Below are 20,092 nucleotides of genomic sequence, written 5' to 3' on the forward strand. Positions count from 1 at the left end.
TGAAAAAATACTCAGGAGATTAAAGTTATACTATCTAACAATCAATATGCCATGAACAAAAACCACAAGCAAATCTCTTACCTCTGAGATTTAAACTCCTTCATGATGTCAAGGAAATCATTGTAGACCTGTGGTTGACTGCCAAACTGCAGCTTTACCTGGTCGAGATAGGACAGCGCATCCTCCACCTGAGAGGATAAATCCCAGAGTTACAGTTACAGCGGGAATACACGTGCAGCCACTGGAAACAAATCACATGAGCCTTCAAAAAAAACCTCAAAGCAGTGAATGCAACAGAATATGTAAAAAGCATTAAAAATCAGCACAGATGACAATAACAACAAAAATCTTTAAAAAAAAATAAACTCATAAAACTGCACTTTGCCTTAGATAGTTCTAGAAGGAATAACCAGTGATTAACAGTCACATGAAGCCACTGTCAAAGTATTCATCTAAGTATCTATTAAGATAGATCACAGAAGACCCAATGTAGGCACTAGAGAAGTTTGAGGCTCTCACTGGTGATCCTACGCACTGGGGTGAGCAGATAAGCACTGAAGGCTCAGAGCAAGGCTGCACACATCACTGTCCCTGCAGGAATGTGGACCAGCTAGGACGGGATGTGTTGACTGAGATACAGGAGAGCACAAGCTAGCAAAAGTGAAGACAAGCAAGAGTATCACGTGGTTGGACTTAGAAAACCAGAACGTTTAGTTTGGCTGGAAGGTAAGATTTGGTAGGAAGATAAAAGAGAGATGAGAAAAGAAGGATCTACATCCTGAAAGGCCTTGTAAACTTTGCATCTTAATATTTTTTGTTGTTGTTGTTGTTGGTCGTGGGGCTTGAACTCTGGGCCTGGGCGCTGTCCCTGTACTCTTCAGCTTAAGGCTAGCACTCTACCACTTGAGCTACAGCTCATTTTCTGATGGTTTATTGGAGATAACAGTCTCACGGACTTTCCTGTCCAGGCTGGCTTTGAACCGTGATCCTCAGATCTCAGCCTCCTGAGTAGCTAGGATTACAGGTGTGAGCCACCAGCGCCCAGCTTTAAGATTTTTATCATATGCTTTTTTTTTTTGGTCAGTGCTGGGGCTGGAAATCATGGCCTAGATGCTGTCCCTGAGCCTCTTTGTGCTCAAGGCCAGTGTTCTTCCACTGAGCAACAGTGCCACGTGCTTAATGTGGCCACAGGGAGGAAAAAAACTGCCCAATCACAGTGGTAATAACTGGGAAACTCAGGTAAGAACAGGAACTTGGTCAAAGTAACAGAACTCTCAGATTGTAAAGCTTTTGAAGAAGCAGCGGCTGGGCACTGGTGGCTAACATCTGTAATCCCAGCTGCTCAGAAAGCTGACATGAGCACTGCTCAGGATCTCAGTTCAAGGGGGCTGGAAGGAACTAGTATGGGACCTCTGCTACATAGAAGGGCACTTGGGCAGAAGTACCTCAACCACAGGTGTGCTTAAAGGAACTCTCTCTTTTTTTTTTTGTCGGTCGTGGGGCTTGAACTCTGGGCCTGGGCGCTGCCCCTCAGCTCTTCAGCTCAAGGCGAGCGCTCTACCACTTGAGCTACAGCGCCACTTCCGGTTTTCTGGTGGTTATTGGAGATAGGAGTCTCACGATCTCTCCTGCCTGGGCTGGCTTTGAACCGCGATCCTCAGATCTCAGCCTCCTGAGTAGCTAGGATTACAGGCGTGAGCCACCAGCGCCCGGCTAAAGGAACTCTCTTGGGCAAAGAATTGACCATCACCCAACAGTGAATGGCTCTTGGATTCTGAAGTCATGATTTCTATGAGAAATAAATGTTGGCTATTTATAAATTACTCAGTCTCAAGTATTCTGATAAACCAAGCCTAATGAATTGAGAACACCGTTGTTACAAGATGGATGTAATGGTGTATACTTTGGTCTATACTTATAGTCCCCCCTTGTTGTTGGTGGTCGTCATGAGGCCAAGAATTCAGGAACTCTTTTGCTCAAGGCTAGTGCTCTACCACTTTAAGCCACAGCTCTACTTCCAGTTTTCTAGAGGTTAACTGGAGATTAAGAGTAATGGATTTTTTTGCCCCAGCTGGCTTTGAACCACAGTCCTCAGATCTAAGCCTCCTGAGTAGCTGGGATTACAGGCATGACAAGAAATGTCAGCTCTGCCTGAGAGTTACTCTATACACTCAAAAGCCCTTCCTCACCAGTGTGTGGAATATGGAGCTCAATCCACATTACATACCCCAGCGAGGCAGACTCATTTGTAATACTCAAGCCACAAACTGCAGACAGCTCCCCATTCTCAGGGGACAAGCGCCAAGACTCCCAGTGAATGCTGGTTGGTACTCAGTAACGAAGACTTTGTATACTATGTTTCCCTATGCATACTTAATATTTTAACAACTATTTTTCTTTGTGCCAGTCCTGGGTCTGTGTCCTGTTCCTGAGGTTTTGTGCTCAAGGCTAGCGTAGCACTCTATCCAGCTCTATTTTCAAGATCTAACATTTTTAAACTTTAAATTTATATCTTGTACATGATCCTAAATTTTATGATCAGGGAAAAAACTGAACTCTAGGACACTGATAGCAACAGTCACGTAAGTAATGCTCAAGTAAAAAGGAGAGATGAGGTTAGCTCCTCACTTCTGAATTGCCTCAGGGAAACTACAGCATGCACACAGCCGGACAGATGCAAGCCAAATTTTATTATAAAGTTAGGCTCAAATACAGCATGTGTCTACTAAGGATGGATCTCAAGATGCCAACAAGGCCAGCTACTCAGAAGTAGGAATAAAAAGATTAAATCTGAGGGAAGGAATGGTAGGGGAAAAACAGAGGATGTAACAATGCTCAATAGGAAATGGACGCATTACTTTACTCATGTAACTGTAACGCCTCTCTATAGTATCTTTACAATAAAAAACATATTTAGGAGAAAAAAAGATTAAATCCTTGTTGGGCGCCCATGGCTCACGCCTGTAATAGCAGCTACTCAGGAGGCTGAAATCTGAGAGCTGAGATCTGAGGATTATGGTTCAAAGCCAGCACAGACAGGGAAGTCCATGAGACTCATATCCAATTAGTTACCAAAAAAGCCAACACTGGAATTGTGGCTCAAGTGGTAGAGCACCATTCTTGAGCAAAAAAGCTTAGGGACAGTGTTCAGGCCTTCAGCTTAAGCACCAGGACTGGCAAAAAACAAAACAAAAAACCAACAAATAAAAAAACCCCACCTTAGATGACACTAAAACTGTGAGTTTAAAAGCGCTTGCCTTGCATGCATGAGGCCCTGGGTTCAATTCCTCAGCACCACATAAGCAAAAAGAAAAAAGCCGGAAGTGGCGCTGTGGCTCAAGTGGTAGAGTGCTAGCCTTGAGCTGAAGAGCTGAGGGACAGCGCCCAGGCCCAGAGTTCAGGCCCCACGACCGGACCCAAAAAAATGAAAATAAATAAAAATAAATAAATAAAAAAGCATTAAGCCCTGAACTTTACAGTCTATTTTGTATGAAAATAGCCTTTCAATTCTGGTCTAAGGATCATGTATTCATTCTTGAGTATATTCTTCTTTGGATCAGGCACCGTGCTAAAATAGGAAATAAAGATAAGTTTTCAAGCTTCTTGTCACCCAACCTGAGATTAAAAGTTGTGACTCCATCACTCACAGGCTGTGGCCGATTACTTCCTGCTAAAGATAAACAGACAAAAGAAGGACTGAGTACCACCTTAAGTCTCTGAAACTGCTGCTGTCCCTGCACCGGTGCCACGGGCGGGGCGGGGTGGGCGTGACTCTGAACCACCTGGCTTCCGTGGGGCTGGACGGCAGTCGGGTGGTGGTGGCTGCTGTGGACAGCTGCGATGGCGGGCCCATGACTGCCAGAGCTCTGGGGCACAGCTGAAACCTGGGAGGCAAAACAGACAACTCTCAGGGCTTGTGCACTCTTCCCCAAATGCACCTATGCACAAAGCATGCTTGCATGTCTCTGGCATGCATGAAAATTATACATTAGGAATGCAAATTTTCAAAGCTAATGACCATGTGTAGGGGCTGAGTTCAAGCCTAAGTACTGCCACAAAACAAAAAAGCCTAAATTTTCCAGAAAAGAGAATTAGCTAAATAAGTAACAGCCCATCTTCATGACAGAGCTTTTCTTTCACTATAAAAATTACATAACTTGCCAGGTGCCAGTGGCTCAAGCCTGTAATCCTAGCTACTCAGGAGGCTGAGATCTGAGGATCATGGTTCAAAGCCAGCTCAGGCTTTCCTTCCCGTGAGACTCAGAAAACTGGAAGTGGCATTGTAGCTCAAGTGGTAGAGCACTAGCCTTGAGCTAAAGAGCTGAGGGACAGCACCCAGGCCCAGAGTTCAAGCCCCACGACCAACAAATAAATAAACAATAAAAAAATCACGTAACTTAAATGCTAAATTGCTTGTGGTGAAATTACAAGTTTTCTTTTTATTTCTTCGATTTTATTTCTAGTGTGGTGCTGGGGATGAAACCCAGGGCATTATGCAGGCAAGGCAAGCTGTACTGCGACCGAACTACACTTCTGTCCCCTGATTCCTTCAATGTCAATCTGCCATGGGCCATTACTGTTGCTCACGGCTTATGCTCTCATTACTTGAGCCACACATTAGGTCTAGGCCATTACTTTAATAAAATGCCAGGAAAATGGATTACTACTAGAAAAGTGAAATAAGGGGCTGGGAATGTGGCTTAGTGGTAGAGTGCTTGCCTAGCGTGCATGAAGCCCTGGGTTCTATTCCTCAGTACCACATAAACAGAAAAAGTCATAAATGGCACTGTGGCTCAAGTAGAAGAGTGCTAGCCTTGAGCAAAAGAAATTCAGGGACAGTGTCTAAGGCTCTGACTTGAATTCAAGCCCAGGAGGGGTTAAAAAGTGAAATAAAAACACATAAACTCATAATTCTTAATATCAGATATTACAGATATAAAATTATGACACCCGTTTATTATAAAAGTTTCTAACAGTGTGGTGGCACATACCTATAATCCCAGCTCAGGCAGAGGATCAAGTTTGAGGCCAGCCTGGCTATATAAGGAGTTGGATCTTATCTCTTATTTTCATGAGTTGTAGCTATGAGTAGCTACAGATGCATAAGAATATTCACGGCAGGGGCTGGGAAGATGGCTCAGTGGTATAGTGCTTGCCTTGCATGCATGAGGCCCTGGGGTTCGATTCTCAGCACCACATAAGCAAAAAGAAAAAAGTCAGAAGTGGAGTTGTGGCTCAAGCGGTAGAGTGCTAGCCTTGAACTGAAGAGCCGAGGGACAGTGCCCAGGCTCAGAGTTCAGGCCTCACGACCGGACCCAAAAAATTAAAAAAAGAATATTCACGGCCTCTGGTGCCGCATGCCTGTAATCCTAGCTACTCAGGAGGTAGAGACCTGAGGATCTGAGGTTTAAAGCCAGCCCCGGCAAGTTTTGATAAGACCCTTATCTCCAATTAACCACCATAAAACCAGAAGTGGCCCAAGTGGTAGAGCACTAGCCGTGAGCTGAAAAGCTCAGGGACAGCGCCCAGGCCCAGAGTTCAAGCCCCACAACAATATTCACGGCTATTCTTTTGCATGAGCAAAAACCTACAGTACCATCATAGAATGGGTATAAACATTGAATATAATTACATATTTTATACTAGAGTGGAAAAGATACAATCACTACTATACCCAATAGAAAGCCGGAAGTGGAGCTGTGGCTCAAAGTGGTAGTCTTGAACAAAAAAGCACAGGGACAGTGCACAGGACCTGAATTCAAGCCCCATGACCAATCAAAAAAAAAAAAGGCAGAAGCAGAAGGAGAAGGAGAAGAGGAGGAGAAGCAGCACATGTCTATAATATCTGCTATTATGTAGGTGGAGGCAACTGAGTCTCCAAGTGAGTTATTTTTTCTCAATAAATAAAAACAAAAGGGAAAGGGCTGTGACTCAAATGGTTAAGACACCTGCCTAGCAAGTACAAGGTTGAGTTCAAATCCCAGAAACACTCAAGGGGGGGGGGAAATGTTTCCATACATGAAAAAGAGAAAATGGAATGGGAAAAACCTGAAGAAAGTACAGGTAATGAACCACCAAAAGTTCACATTAGCTGCTATGCCTACAAAGGGAAAGAAAAGAAGGAAGCAGGAAAAGACAGTGAAATTCAAAGGCCAGGACTTATCTTTTTCACCTTCTGCCCCTGCTCCATCCTAGGCACTGTCCCTGAGCTTCTTTTGCTCAAAGCTAGCACTGCACCACTTCCGGCTTTTTCTATTTTCTGAGGAATTGAACCCAGGGTTTCACGTATGCTAGGCAAGCACTCTACCACAAAGCCACATTCCCAGCCCCTTGATGTTTATCTTAAATTAATGTGGTAATGAGCACACAGCACAAGTATACTGTACAAGTGTATTGTTTTATACTTAACACATTTCCTGTACAACTTTATATCAAATGCACAGCTTAATAAAAATGTAAGTGAAAGGGACGGCCCACGTCCTTTCCTCGCACCTGGTAGCTGGGTGTGACTGAGTACTGGATCCCTGTGGCCGACTGCATGGCCTCGGAGACCGCTTCATAGACAGGAGGGGCGGGGGCCAGCACCCGGTGCTGGTGAGGAAAAGCCTCCGTGCCGCCAGGGATCCGACGCTGCTGGGCTGCATACACCGGTGACTCCTGGTCATCCAACCGTCGCTTCATTCTGCACTCATGCTCAGGAATGCACCACAAACCTGCAGGAACCAAACACAGCCCAGCAATGAGCTCTCACTGCAGTAAGATGAGGAAGGCTTAGGACCCCTTGCCTAAGTTCAGAAAGAGTCCGACCTCCAACTGGGTCTACTTCACATGGGGGTGACTGCTGGGTGCCAACACATTCATGTGCATGCCATGTGTGGCATGCCATGTGCACGCTCTGCGTGTGTGTGTATGTCCAGTTACTCTACTCAAATGCTATCATTCCTAATATTAAAATTACATATTCACATGCTATAAAAATATTCACTTAAGAACCTTCAAAACCTAGTATTTCAGTTTTTTAAGTTTATTTTTACATTTATTTTTAAATATAACTATTGTTATTAATAAGGCGTTATATAGAGGGTTACCATAAGTCAGGTACATTTCTCTTTTTTTTTTTTTTTTGGGGGGGGGGGGGGGGTCCGGTCATGGGGCCTGAACTCTGGGCCTGGGCACTGTCCCTCAGCTCTTTAGCTCAAGGCTAGCACTCTACCACTTAGCCAGAGCGCCACTTCTGGCTCTTTTTGCTTATGTGGTGCTGGGGAATTGAACCCAGGGCCTCAGACATGCAAGGCAAGTGCTCTACCACTGAGCCACCTTCCCAGCCCCAGGTACATTTCTTTTTGTGGACAATGTCATACCTTCCCTTCACTTTCCCACAGATTTCTTCTCTCATCCCTATCCTCAAGTTACATAGATCATCATCATCATCATCACCATCATTAATTATTTTTTGTCAGTCATGGGGCTTGAACTCTGGGCCTGGGTGCTGTTCCTCAGCTCTTCAGCTCAAGGCTAGTGCTCTTCCACTTGAGCCACAGCACAACTCCCAGTTTTCTGGTGGTTTATTGGAGTCTTAGAGTCTCATGAACTTTCCTGCCCGGCTTGGCTTGGATGGCTTTGAACTGCAATCCTCAGATCTCAGCCTCCTGAGTAGCTAGGATTGCAAGCAGGAGCCACCAACACCCAGCTTACTATATTGTTTATATAGGCTTTCCCTAAGTAACCTAGGCTGATCTTAAACTTGCAATCCTCCTGCCTCTTGAGTGCTAAGATTTTGGGCCTGTGAGACCACATCCACTGGGAATCTAATTTTTTAACTATTGTTGTGACAAATGTGTCACACAAAAAAGGGGGGAGTTTGTCAGTTCGCACCACTTTTGTCGGGGCTATTTTCCTTCCATCAGAACATACAAGTCTAATAGTAGCTTGCCCGGTAGTGCAGCTGAGGTGTTCAGAGCTTGCCCAATGTCAGTATGACTGGTGTATGATGCACCATGATTAAGACACAAGGTTCCAGCCATCGGAAGACAAGAAGGAACCAAGCCTCGCCATGTTTTCAGAGATGACAACCCTTAAAGCAACAGTCACCACAGGACCCTGAGCAGCCACCTCTGCTCGGCTCGACCACAGCTGCCGGTCCTCAACTCTGAAACAAGACTTGAGGTTTTCCTCACACCTCAAAACCCTCGAAGGACACTGATACAGTAGCACAATGCTTTCATTTGCAAGCTAGCTACTTAACCTATGTGCACGTGTGTGCATACTGGTCCTGGGGCTTGAACTCAGGGCCTGGGCTGGGCACTGTCCCTGAGCTTTCTCACTAACTTTAGAGCTCTTTCACTTGAGCTCTACTTCTGGCTTGTTTGGAGATAAGAGTATCACCAACTCTCCTGCCCAGGCTGGTTTCAATCCTCAGATCTCAGCCTCCTGAGTAGCTAAGATTACAGGTATGACCTGCCAGTGTCCAGCTAATATGAAGATACATATATATTTGTATTTTATAAACCACAACCCACAAATATGCTGTGGTCTGCAAGGGCTGCTGTCCTAGTTTGTGTGTGCTGAACTCAGTTAACTACAATTGAAAACTACTGCTGACAGTTTCTGAAGGGGAAATAATCTTTTTTTTTTTTTTGTCGGTCGTGGGGCTTGAACTCTGGGCCTGAGTGCTGTCCCTAAGCTCTTCAGCTCAAGGTGAGCGCTCTACCACTTGAGCTACAGTGCCACTTCCGGTTTTCTGGTGGTTTTTTTATTGGAGATAGGAGTCTCACGGTCTCTCCTGCCCGGGCTGGCTTTGAACCGCGATCCTCAGATCTCAGCCTCCTGAGTAGCTAGGATTACAGGCGTGAGCCACCAGCGCCCGGCTTGAAGGGGAAATAATCTTAAGTGTCTCCCTGGTATGAAGCAAAATATTTAGCTTAGTATTTCAAAATATTTCAGACACATTAAGGGGTTGGAAATACAGATTTACACACGCCATTTGAAACCTGAAGAGCCACCTGTCAACTAGCTATGAACACTAAACCTCAACCTATTTTGGGATGAGGCACTGAGTCTCATAAATGGATAGATTAAAAAGTCTTAAAGACTTCTCTGTGGCTTCTATCCATGGCCTAAACTACAATTCAGCCTTGGCTTCGATTGGTTTAAAACCTAGACATTTAACTCCTTTAAGATTAATCTCTATAAACACCTCTAAGACTAATCTCTAAAAACAAAAGCCAATACTTTATAAACAGTAAATCGAATGCATATTAGCAGCACAACATAAGACTATGAAAAAAAATTAACTAGAGTACCACCAGCCTTGAGAAAAAAAGCCAAGCAAGAGTGCAAGGCCCAGAGCTCTAACTCTAGTATTGGGGGCAGGTGCATGCAACCCACGTTCACACACTTTGATTCCTCAGCACCACATAAACAGAAAAAGCCGAAGTGGCACTATGACTCAAGTAGTAGAGTGCTAGCCTTGAGCAAAAGCAGCTCAGGGATAATGACTAGGCCCTGAGTTCAAGCCCCAGGACTGGCCAAAAAATATTAAAAAACAAAACAAAACAAAAAAACACATGCATAAATGTTGGCCTATGGACCAGCCTATAGGAAAATGGAGGAAGAGGAATCATTTTGACTTCATGCTCTTTTTTTTTTTTTTTGCAACTAAAATATTATTTCCTTTATAAAGTAATTGTGGTTTTGCTTAGGAGTTTAATTTTTGGTGTTTTTGTGTGCTGAAACTGGGCTTTTTAAACTCAGAACTGTCTCCTTACCTTTTTACTCCTTTTTGTTGTTGTTGTTGGTCGTGGGGTTTGAACTCAGGGCTAGCACTCTATCACTTTGAGCCAGAGCACCACTTCTGGTTTTCTGGTGGTTCATTGGAGATGGAAATCTCAACTTTCCTACTCAGTCTGGCTTTAGAGCATGATCCCCAGATCTCAGCCTCTTGATAGGTAAGATGATAGGTGTTAGCTACCAGAGCCCAGCTCCCTTAGCTTTTAGACTCAAGGCTGGCTAGCACTGTACCACCTGAGTCACAGTTCTACTTCTGGCTTTTTGTTGGTTAACTGGAGAGAAGAATCTCATAGACCTTTTCAGCCTGAGCTAGATTCCATGATCTTCAGATCTCAGCCTCTGAGTAGCTGGGATTACAGGTGTGAGCCATGGGTGCCCGACTCTTCTTTTTTCCTGAGACAGGGTCTCCTCATGCACTGCCATACCCTGCGCTACCCTATTCTCTCTTTTTCTTTTCCTTCCTTCCTTTGCCAGTCCTGGGGCTTGAACTGAGGGCCTGGGCAATGTCCATGAGCTCTTCAGCTCAAGGCTAGGGCTCTGCCACTTGAGCCACAGTGCCACTTCTGGCCTTTTCTGTTTATGTGGTATGGAGGAATCGAACCCAGGGCTGCAAGCACTCTACCACTGGGCCAAAAACCTTCCCAGCCCCTATCCTCCATTTTCTTTTTCCTTTTTTGGTCTGTTCATGGGGCTTGAACTCTGGGCGTGGGCGCTGTCCCTCAGCTCTTCAGCTCAATGGGAGTGCTCTACCACTTGAGCCACAGAGCCACTTCCAGTTTTCTGGTGGCTAATTGGAGATAAGAGTCTCATGGGCTTTCCTGCCTGGGCTGGCTTTAAATCATGGTCCTCAGATCTCAGCCTCCTCTGAGTAGCTAGGATTACAGGCGTGAGTCACTGGCACCTGGCCATACCCTCCATTTTCTATAAGAAACTAAAAATTAAATGAATGGCTCAGTTACACAGCTATAGAGGCAAAGGTGGGATATAAATCTGAAAATCTGCCTCCAGGGTATGGACTTTAAACCACCTCATAACCAATGAAAGAAGAGTCCCTTTATTTAAAGCACAAGGATTGAGCAACTTCAGCTTTAACCTATCACACACTTATACTATTCATCTTTTCTGTAGCCCCAATCTAGTAAAGGAGGAATGTTTTGTCAGCTTTCATTCATTCAACTAAACAGACAGGAAGGCAGCTTAGGACACCAGTCCTCACCCTCTAAAAACTTAAAAATGAGCAGCCAAGAAATGTAAACAAAGAAGTATACATATCTCCCAAAGCCACTGACAAAAATTACAAGTTGGTATTAACTAGACAATATATTGAATATGAGCCATACAATTTGTAGGTAAGGATGGGAGGGAAAAAATTGGGAGAGTGAGGGAAGGGGTGACATTGTCCAAAAAGGAACTTGCTCTTTACCTGACTTATGTAACTGTAACCCCAGTGTACATCACCTTTATAGTAACAATAAAACAATTATTAAAAAGACTAAAAGTTATGTTGGTCAGGATGGGTAAAAACCATGTGGTAGAAATTAATTGGTACAGTCTATCTGGTCAGCAACTTATAGGCATCTTTAAAACTTCAAATGTACTCATTTCCAGTATTAAGGTCTCTATATTATATGTCTGCCAAGTGTATCTACTGCAGCAAGAATGACATTCTAAGTGTCCATTAGTAGCTAAATGAACTGACACATGTTATGAAAAACTACACAATTACAAAAATCAAGGTTTGGTTACAATTAAAGACATGAAAAGAGAAAGCTATAGAATGTATACACCGTGTGATATCATGTATGTGCACACAACATGCATTCATCCCATGTACAAGACATATGCATTTCATACATTCTTCCGTGAAAGTACACCAATGTCTGCAACTTACCAGGAAATACATAAAAAAACCCCACAAAAAAAAACAGTTCAGACTTACAGCTGACCGAGGGATCGAGGAACAGACGTACAAGAGAGCAGGCGCTATAGAAATGGTAATGAAGCCGGAGCTGGTGGCTTATCCCAGTAATCCTAGCTACTGACTGAAAGTATTGTGATTCAAAAATCGACAGAAAAGTCTTTCAGACTTCATCTCCAAAATCAGCAGCAAAAAGCAAAGCTGGAGGGGTGGCTCCAGTGGTAGTGCCAGCCAAGCCAGCTGTGAGTGCAAGGCCCTGAGTTCGAGTTCAACAGGAAAACAGTATAACATACATAGGAAGTCAATAAGTTATTCACTGCGATTCCTAAATACCTCTGAAGTACTTGAAACTGAAGCAAGCAACATGGACAAATGCTGGAAGAGAACTCAATGTCCACATGGACCCCCCCCTTTTCAAGTGAGATGTTGGGGGATACTGCACAACTCATTCACCAGGCCCTGGCATTTCACACCAGTCCCTCCCGACCTGCAAGGTAGCCTCTACTCCTAAGGACCTGGGGAACTTGATTCTTGTTACCCCCCCACTCTTCCCCCCAGTCTGCTTGCCTTTCCTCATAAGAATGGTGGCTTCCTGGGGACAAAGGCTCTTCCTTTATAAGCCTAGGAATCCCTCAAAGCCTATCCCTCAAAGCTGCTTTCAAAACTCACTGAGGATTGCTCCTAGTAATTAAATGTAGAATTAATCATGATCTAGCAATTCCATCTTTGGATATATACAAAAAAGAACTAAAAAGTTCAGCAGTATTTACACACACACACACACACACACACACACACACACACACACACACACACACACACACACACACCACACACACACTCATGACAGAATTATCCATAATAGCCAAAAGGTGGGAAAACCCTGTGTCCACTGACATACAGGTACATACACACATATGCATAATGGAGTATTATTTCACCTTAAAAGAGAGGTATCTTCCCACAGAATGCAATGTGGATAAACCTTAGCAATATAAGCTAAGGGAAATAAGCTAGTGACAAAGGACAGAGAATGTATGATCTACTTAGATGAGGTACTCATCTAAGGATCATAACAGAGAAATCCATAGACACAAAGTAGAATAAAGCTGGTGACAAGTGGAAGGGGACATTTCCTGATTAACAAATGCAAAGCTAGGAAAGTCAAAAAAAGTTCTAAAGATGGATAATGTTAATATACAATTAAAAATGAGCAGAACGGAGCTAGGCACTGGTGGCTCCTGCGTGTAATCCTAGCTACTCAGGAGCCTGAGATCTGAGGATCGCAGCTCAAATCCAGCCCCAGCAGGAAAGTCTGTGAGACCACCAGAAGATCAGAAGTGGCACTGTGGTCCAAGTGGTAGAGTGCTCACCTTGAGCTGAAGAGCTCAGGATCCATGCCCAGGCTCCCAGAGTTCAAGCCCCATGACCCACAAAGAAAAAAAAAAAGAAAAAAGAGAATGATAAATTGTGTTACATGAATTTTACCACAATTAAAACATTTTAAAACAGAATGCTGCTTCTTTGCAGCCTATCCTTAAACCAGAGATGGCTAAAATATAAGAAATTCCAGAGCCAGACTGCCTAGGTTCAGACCCTGGCTGGGCCACATGAATGTCTCTGTGACAGTGTTTCTTCACCTTTTTTTTTGGTCAGTCATGGGGCTTGAACTCTGGGCCTGGGCGCTGTCCCTCAGCTCTTCAGCTCAAGGCAAGCGCTCTACCACTTGAACCACAGTGCCACTTCCGGTTTTCTGGTAGCTAATTGGAGATAAGAGTCTCACGGACTTTTCTGCCTGGGCTAGCTTTGAACCCTGATCCTCAGATCTCAGCCTCCTGAGTAGCTAGCATTACAGCCGAGAGCCACAGGTGTCCGGCTTGTTTCTTCACCTTTAAGGCATGCGTTTCATTGCACTCACCATCCAGAGCTGCTGTGACAATGGAATGTGTTCATAAATGGGCAGTGCCCAACACTACACCTTGGACACAGTGAGGGCACAACAAACGTAAGCCCATATTGCTGTTGAAGAGGGAAGAGGTTATAGTTTGAAAATATATGTTTATTCTCTTTCAAGAACATGTAGAAAGGGGCTAGAAAGGTGGCTCAGTGGTAGGGTGCTTGCCTTGCATGCATGAGACCCTGGGTTCGATTCCTCAACACCACATAAGCAGAAAAAGCTGGAAGTGGCACTGTGGCTCAAGTGGTAGAGTGCTCGCCTTGAGCTGAAGAGCTGAGGGACAGCGCCCAGGCCCAGAGTTCAGGCCCCACCACGGACAAAAAAAAAAAAAAAAAAAGAACATGTAGAAAGAAAAGCTTTCCAAGTTCTTGGCTGGGGGAATATCCAGAAGAACTGGAAAGCCTGCATTAGGATACTGAAATGTCATGTACATAACCTTCCAATTCTAGGTACTAGAATACACATGTACTAGAGTCTGGACCTTCAAGGCTCTCTGCTAAATTGTTTGTTTGCACTGAAGATGTAAACAGAAAAACGTGCTTTGCCAGGATTATTGTGAAACTACTTCCTACTTCTTTCCTTAAAGAAATATGTCTCTTCAGGTGAACTATGTAAACCTTCTCAATTGTTTAATGTCAATGTACCTAATGTACTTAATGCTGAAGAGTTAAAAGACTCACAAAAATTCTCATCTATTATAAGGCTCTTACTTTAAGGCTTAAAGCTCAGGTAGTGTATGTGACCTTTGCACACTAGACAATGTATTCTGCAAAAGCATACATTCATTCTTATGTATTTTCCAAAGCACTGGAAACAACTCGATTGGCTAAACTGTCCTCAATACCAAGTCATTCTCCACTGCAGCCCCAACGTACAGCACCAGGAAGAACGCCCAGGCTTCCTGCCTGCACACCGATGCCGTTACCGAGCCACGGACCTGCTACTACTGTGGCTGCAGAGAACGGGCGACTGACCCAGTTCCCGTGAGAAGTACAGCACAGGGCACCGCGCTTTCAGCTCCTCCTGGGCAAAGGACAAATCTAGACCTCAACCCGAGTGTACCTAACCTCAGGCTCACTCAGAGGACCCGCGCGTAAATACCCCGGACGCTCAGCGTCACGCATTAAACGCTCGCTTTCTCACGAAAGATGCCGGTCGCTTCTGACAGCAAGATGCCAAGTCGGCGTGAAAGGCTCAGTGGAAGATTTCAGAACGTGCCAAGTGCTGACGAACCCGGCTGCTTCATTCAGAGGCGGCTGGGGCGGTAAGTGCCCTCCGCGCGGGGGTGGGGGCGAGGGCGCTGCTCCGGGCTCCGTCCCGACCACCTGACTACACAAATGCAACGTAAAGAATCCGTGTCCGTGGAGAACCCTTCCGGGACAAACCTCAGCCTTCCCGCGGCTTCCCGCTCCTCTGGAGGGGGGCTCGAGTCTTTGATGCGCCTCGGACGCCCCGACCCCACAGGACCGGAGGCTCCTTCTACAAACTCCGGGGTCGGGATTCCCGCCCGCTTCCGCCCCGAGACCCCGGCCCAGGTGAACCCACCGGGAGGCCGCCCGCGCCGCGCGGGGCGCCGACGCCCGAGCCGGACCGGGACAGAGGGCTTTCCCCGCACCGCCCCCGGCCCCCGGCGCGCAGGGGCGTGGCCTCGCCATTCCGGACGGCCATTCGGGCCAGTCGCGCCCGAGGAGGAACGCGGGCTCCACACCGCCTCCCCAGCCCCCCGCCCGCCCACCGGCCGCGCCCGGGAGCCACGCGCGGGAGACCCGCGCCCGGGCCCATCCCCGCGGGCCGGCGGCGCGGGGCCGGCCGGCGGCGTGGAGCCCGCGCGCGGCGGGGCGGGGCCAGGCCGCCGGGGCCCGAGGCTCCGCCCCCGGGGGGGCCCGAAGGGGGGGTCCGCGACGCTCGGCGCTTCGGCCGCCCCGCCCCCTTCGCCACCACCGCACGCGCGCCGGCCCCGCCCCTGGGCGGCGGGGCGAGAGCCCGCCCCTCCGCGCGCACCGGGACTACGCTCGCCTCCCCCTCCCGCACGGAGGGCGGCCCCGCTCCGCCCTCCGCGCCCCTCACACCGCCACACACCTCCCGCCCGTCCGCTCTACGGGAAGCCGAGGAGGTCAGCCCCCCCTAAAAATACACGCCCTCGAGTCCCGCGCGACCCGCCACCCCGACCCCTGCCCGCAGCTCGACCCGGCATGCGCTCACCGCGAAGCTCCTTCAGCCGCTCGGCACTGCGGGTCCCGTTCGGCGTGAGCCTCGCACTCGGCGGGGAGGCCCTGGAGAACGGCGCGGGGCACAGGCCCACCGGGGCGAACTGGCAACCTCCTCTGCACTCCCCGAGCACTCTCAGGCCCCGGTGCCGACACAGGGAGGGAGGAAGGGAGGGAGGGAGGGAAACTCCGAGGGGGAAGGGGAGGGGGGGAAGATGGAGAAACCGTCTCCGCCGCCTCTACTGCCGCGGCCGCTTCTCTGTTACCCGGGAAATCCCGCCCACTCCCCGGCCCGCCCCGCTGGGGGAAGGCTCAACCTAGCTCCGCCACTGGACAGACTACCCGCCCGTCACACACTGAGCCAATCACTGCGCCCCGCCTGCAGACTTCCCGCCCCTTCCCCCGGCGAGAGGGGAGGGGGAGCCGCTCACCTTCTCCACGCCCCTATTGGCGGGGAGCGTCCCTAACTCAACCCCGCCTATTGGAGACGGATTGCTGAATCCCACCCCCAAGCCGTGACACTATTGGAGGAGGGAAGGAAGTTCTTGACACCTCATTGGAGGACGCCACAAGTCCCGCCCCACAGCGACTCAACCACAGGCCTAACAAATGGGCTCCCGCCTCCGCCGGCCGTCGCATTGGAAGACTACCTCGGGCTCTTTCACGGCCCCAGGAAGGTAAGTAACCGATGTGGGGTAAAATGTCCGTAAGTGAGGCTGGCTCCTCCTACTGCACTGTCGGGCCAGGCCCCGCCCCCGGCGGGGGGATTGGGTCTCCCGGCGCCGGTTGGAGCCTCCATTGGACGCGATGCCCGTCCGGGAAGGCGCCGAGTCCACCCTGCGCGGGGAGGCTGAACCTCGGTAGTCCTTTTGTGGAATGTTTACACTAGAGACGAGCGCGGCGTTCCAAGGTCCCGGGCCACAGCCCAGCCCTGAGCCCCGGGCAGCGCTTCCACCCCGCCAAAACCATGCAAGAGGACCCCATCGTTCCCTGTGGTTTTCACACCGCCGGGAAAGCCGGCCGGCCGCCCAGATCACCAAGTGCAGTACAGAATAGAGATCCGAAGCTCAAATCGCAGCTCCACACCTCGAGGGGCTGTGAGTCCGCCTTCAAGGGTGGCCACACTGTCCTAACTCTAGACTCTCTCGCTGAACCTGAACCTGCAAGCCTAAAAGGGCGGAGATAGCCCAAAGGGCGGCCCCGAAGGCCACCGCCCTGGCAAGCCTCCGGAAGGCGGAGCGGGAAGCGAAGTGCATACGTGAAGTCCCCCGTAGATCTTGGGGACAACCCCGGGCTGGGGGAACCAAGATACAGTGGGAAAAGATCAAGGCAGACCCCGGTATAAATGAACCTTGGGGATACCCTCAACACGCAGAACAAGGATGGAAATTCCAGACTTGGGGCGGGGGGGAGGGAGAGTAAAAAAAAAAAAAAAAAACAACTTAAGAACGCGCCAGTAATCTCAACTACTCGGGAGGAGAAGGCAGCAGATCGCTTGAGCCCAGAATGGAGGCCAGACGGGGATACTTAACAGATCCACAAAAAAGGCGGGGGTTGGGGGGGGGAAGGACTGTTGCCGGCCCAAGTGTGTTAATGGCAGACCCCAGGCCCTCCGAGTATGTAAAAACGTCTGCAATACGAATATAAGTCCTGGCGATGTTTCCTAGTTGCTTTGATTAATTCACCAAACAGGGTGTGGACCCGGTGCTGGCCAGGCTTTGGGGGTGGGAGACCGACGCTGCTCGGCGCCAGGACAGGGGGGCGGGACTAAGTCTTCCCGCTCACAAGCAAAGAGACTGGGCGGCCCGGGGAGCCGATCCCTCGGTCCAAGGTTGTCCTCCTTCCGCAATCCTGCGGGGCCCGGCAGGAACGAGTGCTGGCAACAGGTGGGTATAAACTCCCGGGTAATTGTGCCAAGCCCTGCCCCAGGATGGAGCTCTAAAAATAAGTCAAACCCCCAAGCCAAACCGCTCCGAGGTGTCGAGCAGGCGGCACTCCAGCAGAACGGTCCGAAAGCCGCCTTTAACTCGGGTCGGGCACACACCTCGGACCCTCCCTCCAGGCCAAGGCGGCCCTCCTGGCGACCCCAGATCTTTGGGGACGCGGCAAGTTCTAAATGGCGCCCATGGAGGAGGGCACCTGCCCGGTCTGGGGCAGGAGACGCGGCCGGCGCCGGATTCTGCAGGTTAATGAGGCTCGAGGAAGTCAAGGACCGCAGCGGAAACGGCCATGCCTGGGACCAGAACTTCAGACTTGGGGGGACCAAGGCAGACAGAAGATCCCAAACCCGCTCGATCCCGACCCCCAGGGCTCACCCGAGGGCCGCCCGACCTCCAGCCCGGCCACAATCTTTGTGTGCCTCCCCGCCCCCTTCTCCAAGGGCGCCGAGCCCGGGACTTCCGGGCGGGAGGGCAGCGCGGAGCGGCCGGGTGGACCTCACACATGTGCCGGGCGCGCTCCCGAGCCGCGGCAGGAGGGGGCGGGGAGGGGAGGACTTCCCCCGCCCCGCTGGCCCCGGACGGAGGAGGCGGGCCTTACTCATTCCGCCAATCAGACGTGGGGGCGTGGCCGCACGTCTTCCGAAAGGCCCAGGAATCCTCCCTCCGCCCTCAAGGGGGGGGGAAATCCTAGCAACTTAAACTCCAGCCCGACCTCCCGATAGGCGGAGCACTGGGGAATCCCGCCCAATCCGTACGGGGGAAGGGGAAAAGGGAGGCTCGCCCAGCCAATGGAAGACAAGAGGAGGCGGAGCCTTCGGGGGAGCCCGAGGTGGGTGGAAGGGAGGAAGCGGCCCCGCCCCTCGGGCCCCCTCCAGGCCGATTGCACAAGCCCAAGCCGAGGAGATAGTAAACAGTCTGGGCCGCAGAGTGACGGCGGGGGCAGCCCGCGTTCCGGGGACCGGCTCCCCGCGCCGTGCGGCGGGACTCCGCCGCGCCGCACCCCTGCCCGCGGCCGCCATCCCAGCTGACAGGCGCGCCCCTCCCCGCCCACTAATGCATTTCCTTCTCCCGAGCCCGGGGACTGTTTCCCCAGTTTCCGACCTTCACTGCCTCGGTTCGGGCCGGCCCCCGCCCCCGTGGGCGTGCACACACGCCCACCCCCCACCCCCCCCGCCGCCCCAGGGCCCGCAGCGGCCCCTCACGGGAAGAGGAAGCCCCGACCGCCGCACGGCCCGGGGAGGGGGAAGCCGGCGCCGACGCGGCCGCCGCGCGGTGGGCGGGGAAGGAGGCAGCACCATATTTGCAAAGGGATCAGCTGGGGCCGCGAGTCGCGTCGGCCGAGTTCCTGGAGGTTTTCGGTACTGCCGGCTGGGGGGGGCTCCCCGCCCGAGCGCGGGCGGGCGGCGAATCGTAGCGGCGCGATTACAGCCCGGGAGTTCCGGGAGCCCCGAGCGGCGCGGGGGGCGAGGCACAAGGGCGCTCGCTCCTTCTCCCGCCTCCGGGTCCCTCCCGCCCGCCCGCCCGGCGTTGCCCCCGCCCCCAGAGTCCTTAACAACCGCGGGCCTCCGGCGCCCGCGCCTCCTCCCCGGGGCGCCCACTGCCCCCTCCAAGTTTGCCGGCAGAAACAAAACCCTCAGGGCACCGGCCCCCGCCGCCCCGCGTGGTTAGCGGAGCGCCCCGGCGGCGGCTCGCGGGCTGGCTCCGAACTCCGCATCTCCACCAAGTCGGGACACCGAGGGCCCAGCCCTCCCGGCGCGGGCCGGGGCCCCCAGCCAAGCCCGCGCGCCGCCGCAGTCCAGCCAGGGCCGGCTTCCAGTCGGGGTACGGAATCCCCACCCCATTCTCTCCACGGTATTTTTCTTTAAAAAAAGAAAAAGAAAAAGGCATAAACGGGAGCGGTCTCCAGTCGGCTCGCTGCCCAGCGCACCCCCAAAGCCTTACCGACGCCCCCCTCCGCACACCCGGCTCGGGGAGAGACGCTCGAGGGTGCGGCGGGCGCAGGGGGCGACCCCCGGCCGGGCCGCCCCCTCCCCGCGGCTCCTGCCCGGCTGGGAAACACACGGGCGAGCAGGCGGCGCCAAGCGCTCTCCTTCCTGGCCTGCCCCTCGCCTACCTCGGCCGCGGGACTCCGCGCCTCCCCCTAGCCGGGTCTGGAGACCCACGGCGCCCACACCGCTTCGGGCTAGCCAAAGCGGGGGCCCAGCCAACTAGCCCCCCAAAATGCCCGAGATTCGGGGGGGGGAAGCAAATTAAAAGCAGCTGTTTAACATACCTTCCGAGC

The 20,092-nt window shown here is 50.8% G+C and overlaps 1 protein-coding gene across 2 annotated transcripts in view; it reads right to left on the bottom strand.

Annotated features, from left to right (window-relative positions):
- Sin3a (SIN3 transcription regulator family member A) overlaps positions 1 to 20,092 on the bottom strand; it is a 49,962-nt gene extending 29,870 nt beyond the window's left edge. The window contains exons 1-4 of one of the 2 annotated variants that reach the window (XM_042668835.1): positions 20,084 to 20,092; positions 6,493 to 6,713; positions 3,708 to 3,884; positions 82 to 188 (exon numbers count right to left, since the gene is read on the bottom strand). In XM_042668835.1, coding sequence (XP_042524769.1) covers positions 82 to 188; positions 3,708 to 3,884; positions 6,493 to 6,681 — 473 coding nt within the window. In that variant the 5' untranslated portion in view covers positions 6,682 to 6,713; positions 20,084 to 20,092. Of the gene's footprint in view, positions 1 to 81; positions 189 to 3,707; positions 3,885 to 6,492; positions 6,714 to 15,866; positions 16,142 to 20,083 lie in introns of those variants that run through there. The other variant, XM_042668834.1, reaches the window with a different exon arrangement.

The sequence above is a fragment of the Dipodomys spectabilis genome, unplaced genomic scaffold (assembly GCF_019054845.1).
Source record: "Dipodomys spectabilis isolate Male_0828 unplaced genomic scaffold, ASM1905484v1 ptg000478l, whole genome shotgun sequence".
Classification (NCBI taxonomy): domain Eukaryota; kingdom Metazoa; phylum Chordata; class Mammalia; order Rodentia; family Heteromyidae; genus Dipodomys; species Dipodomys spectabilis.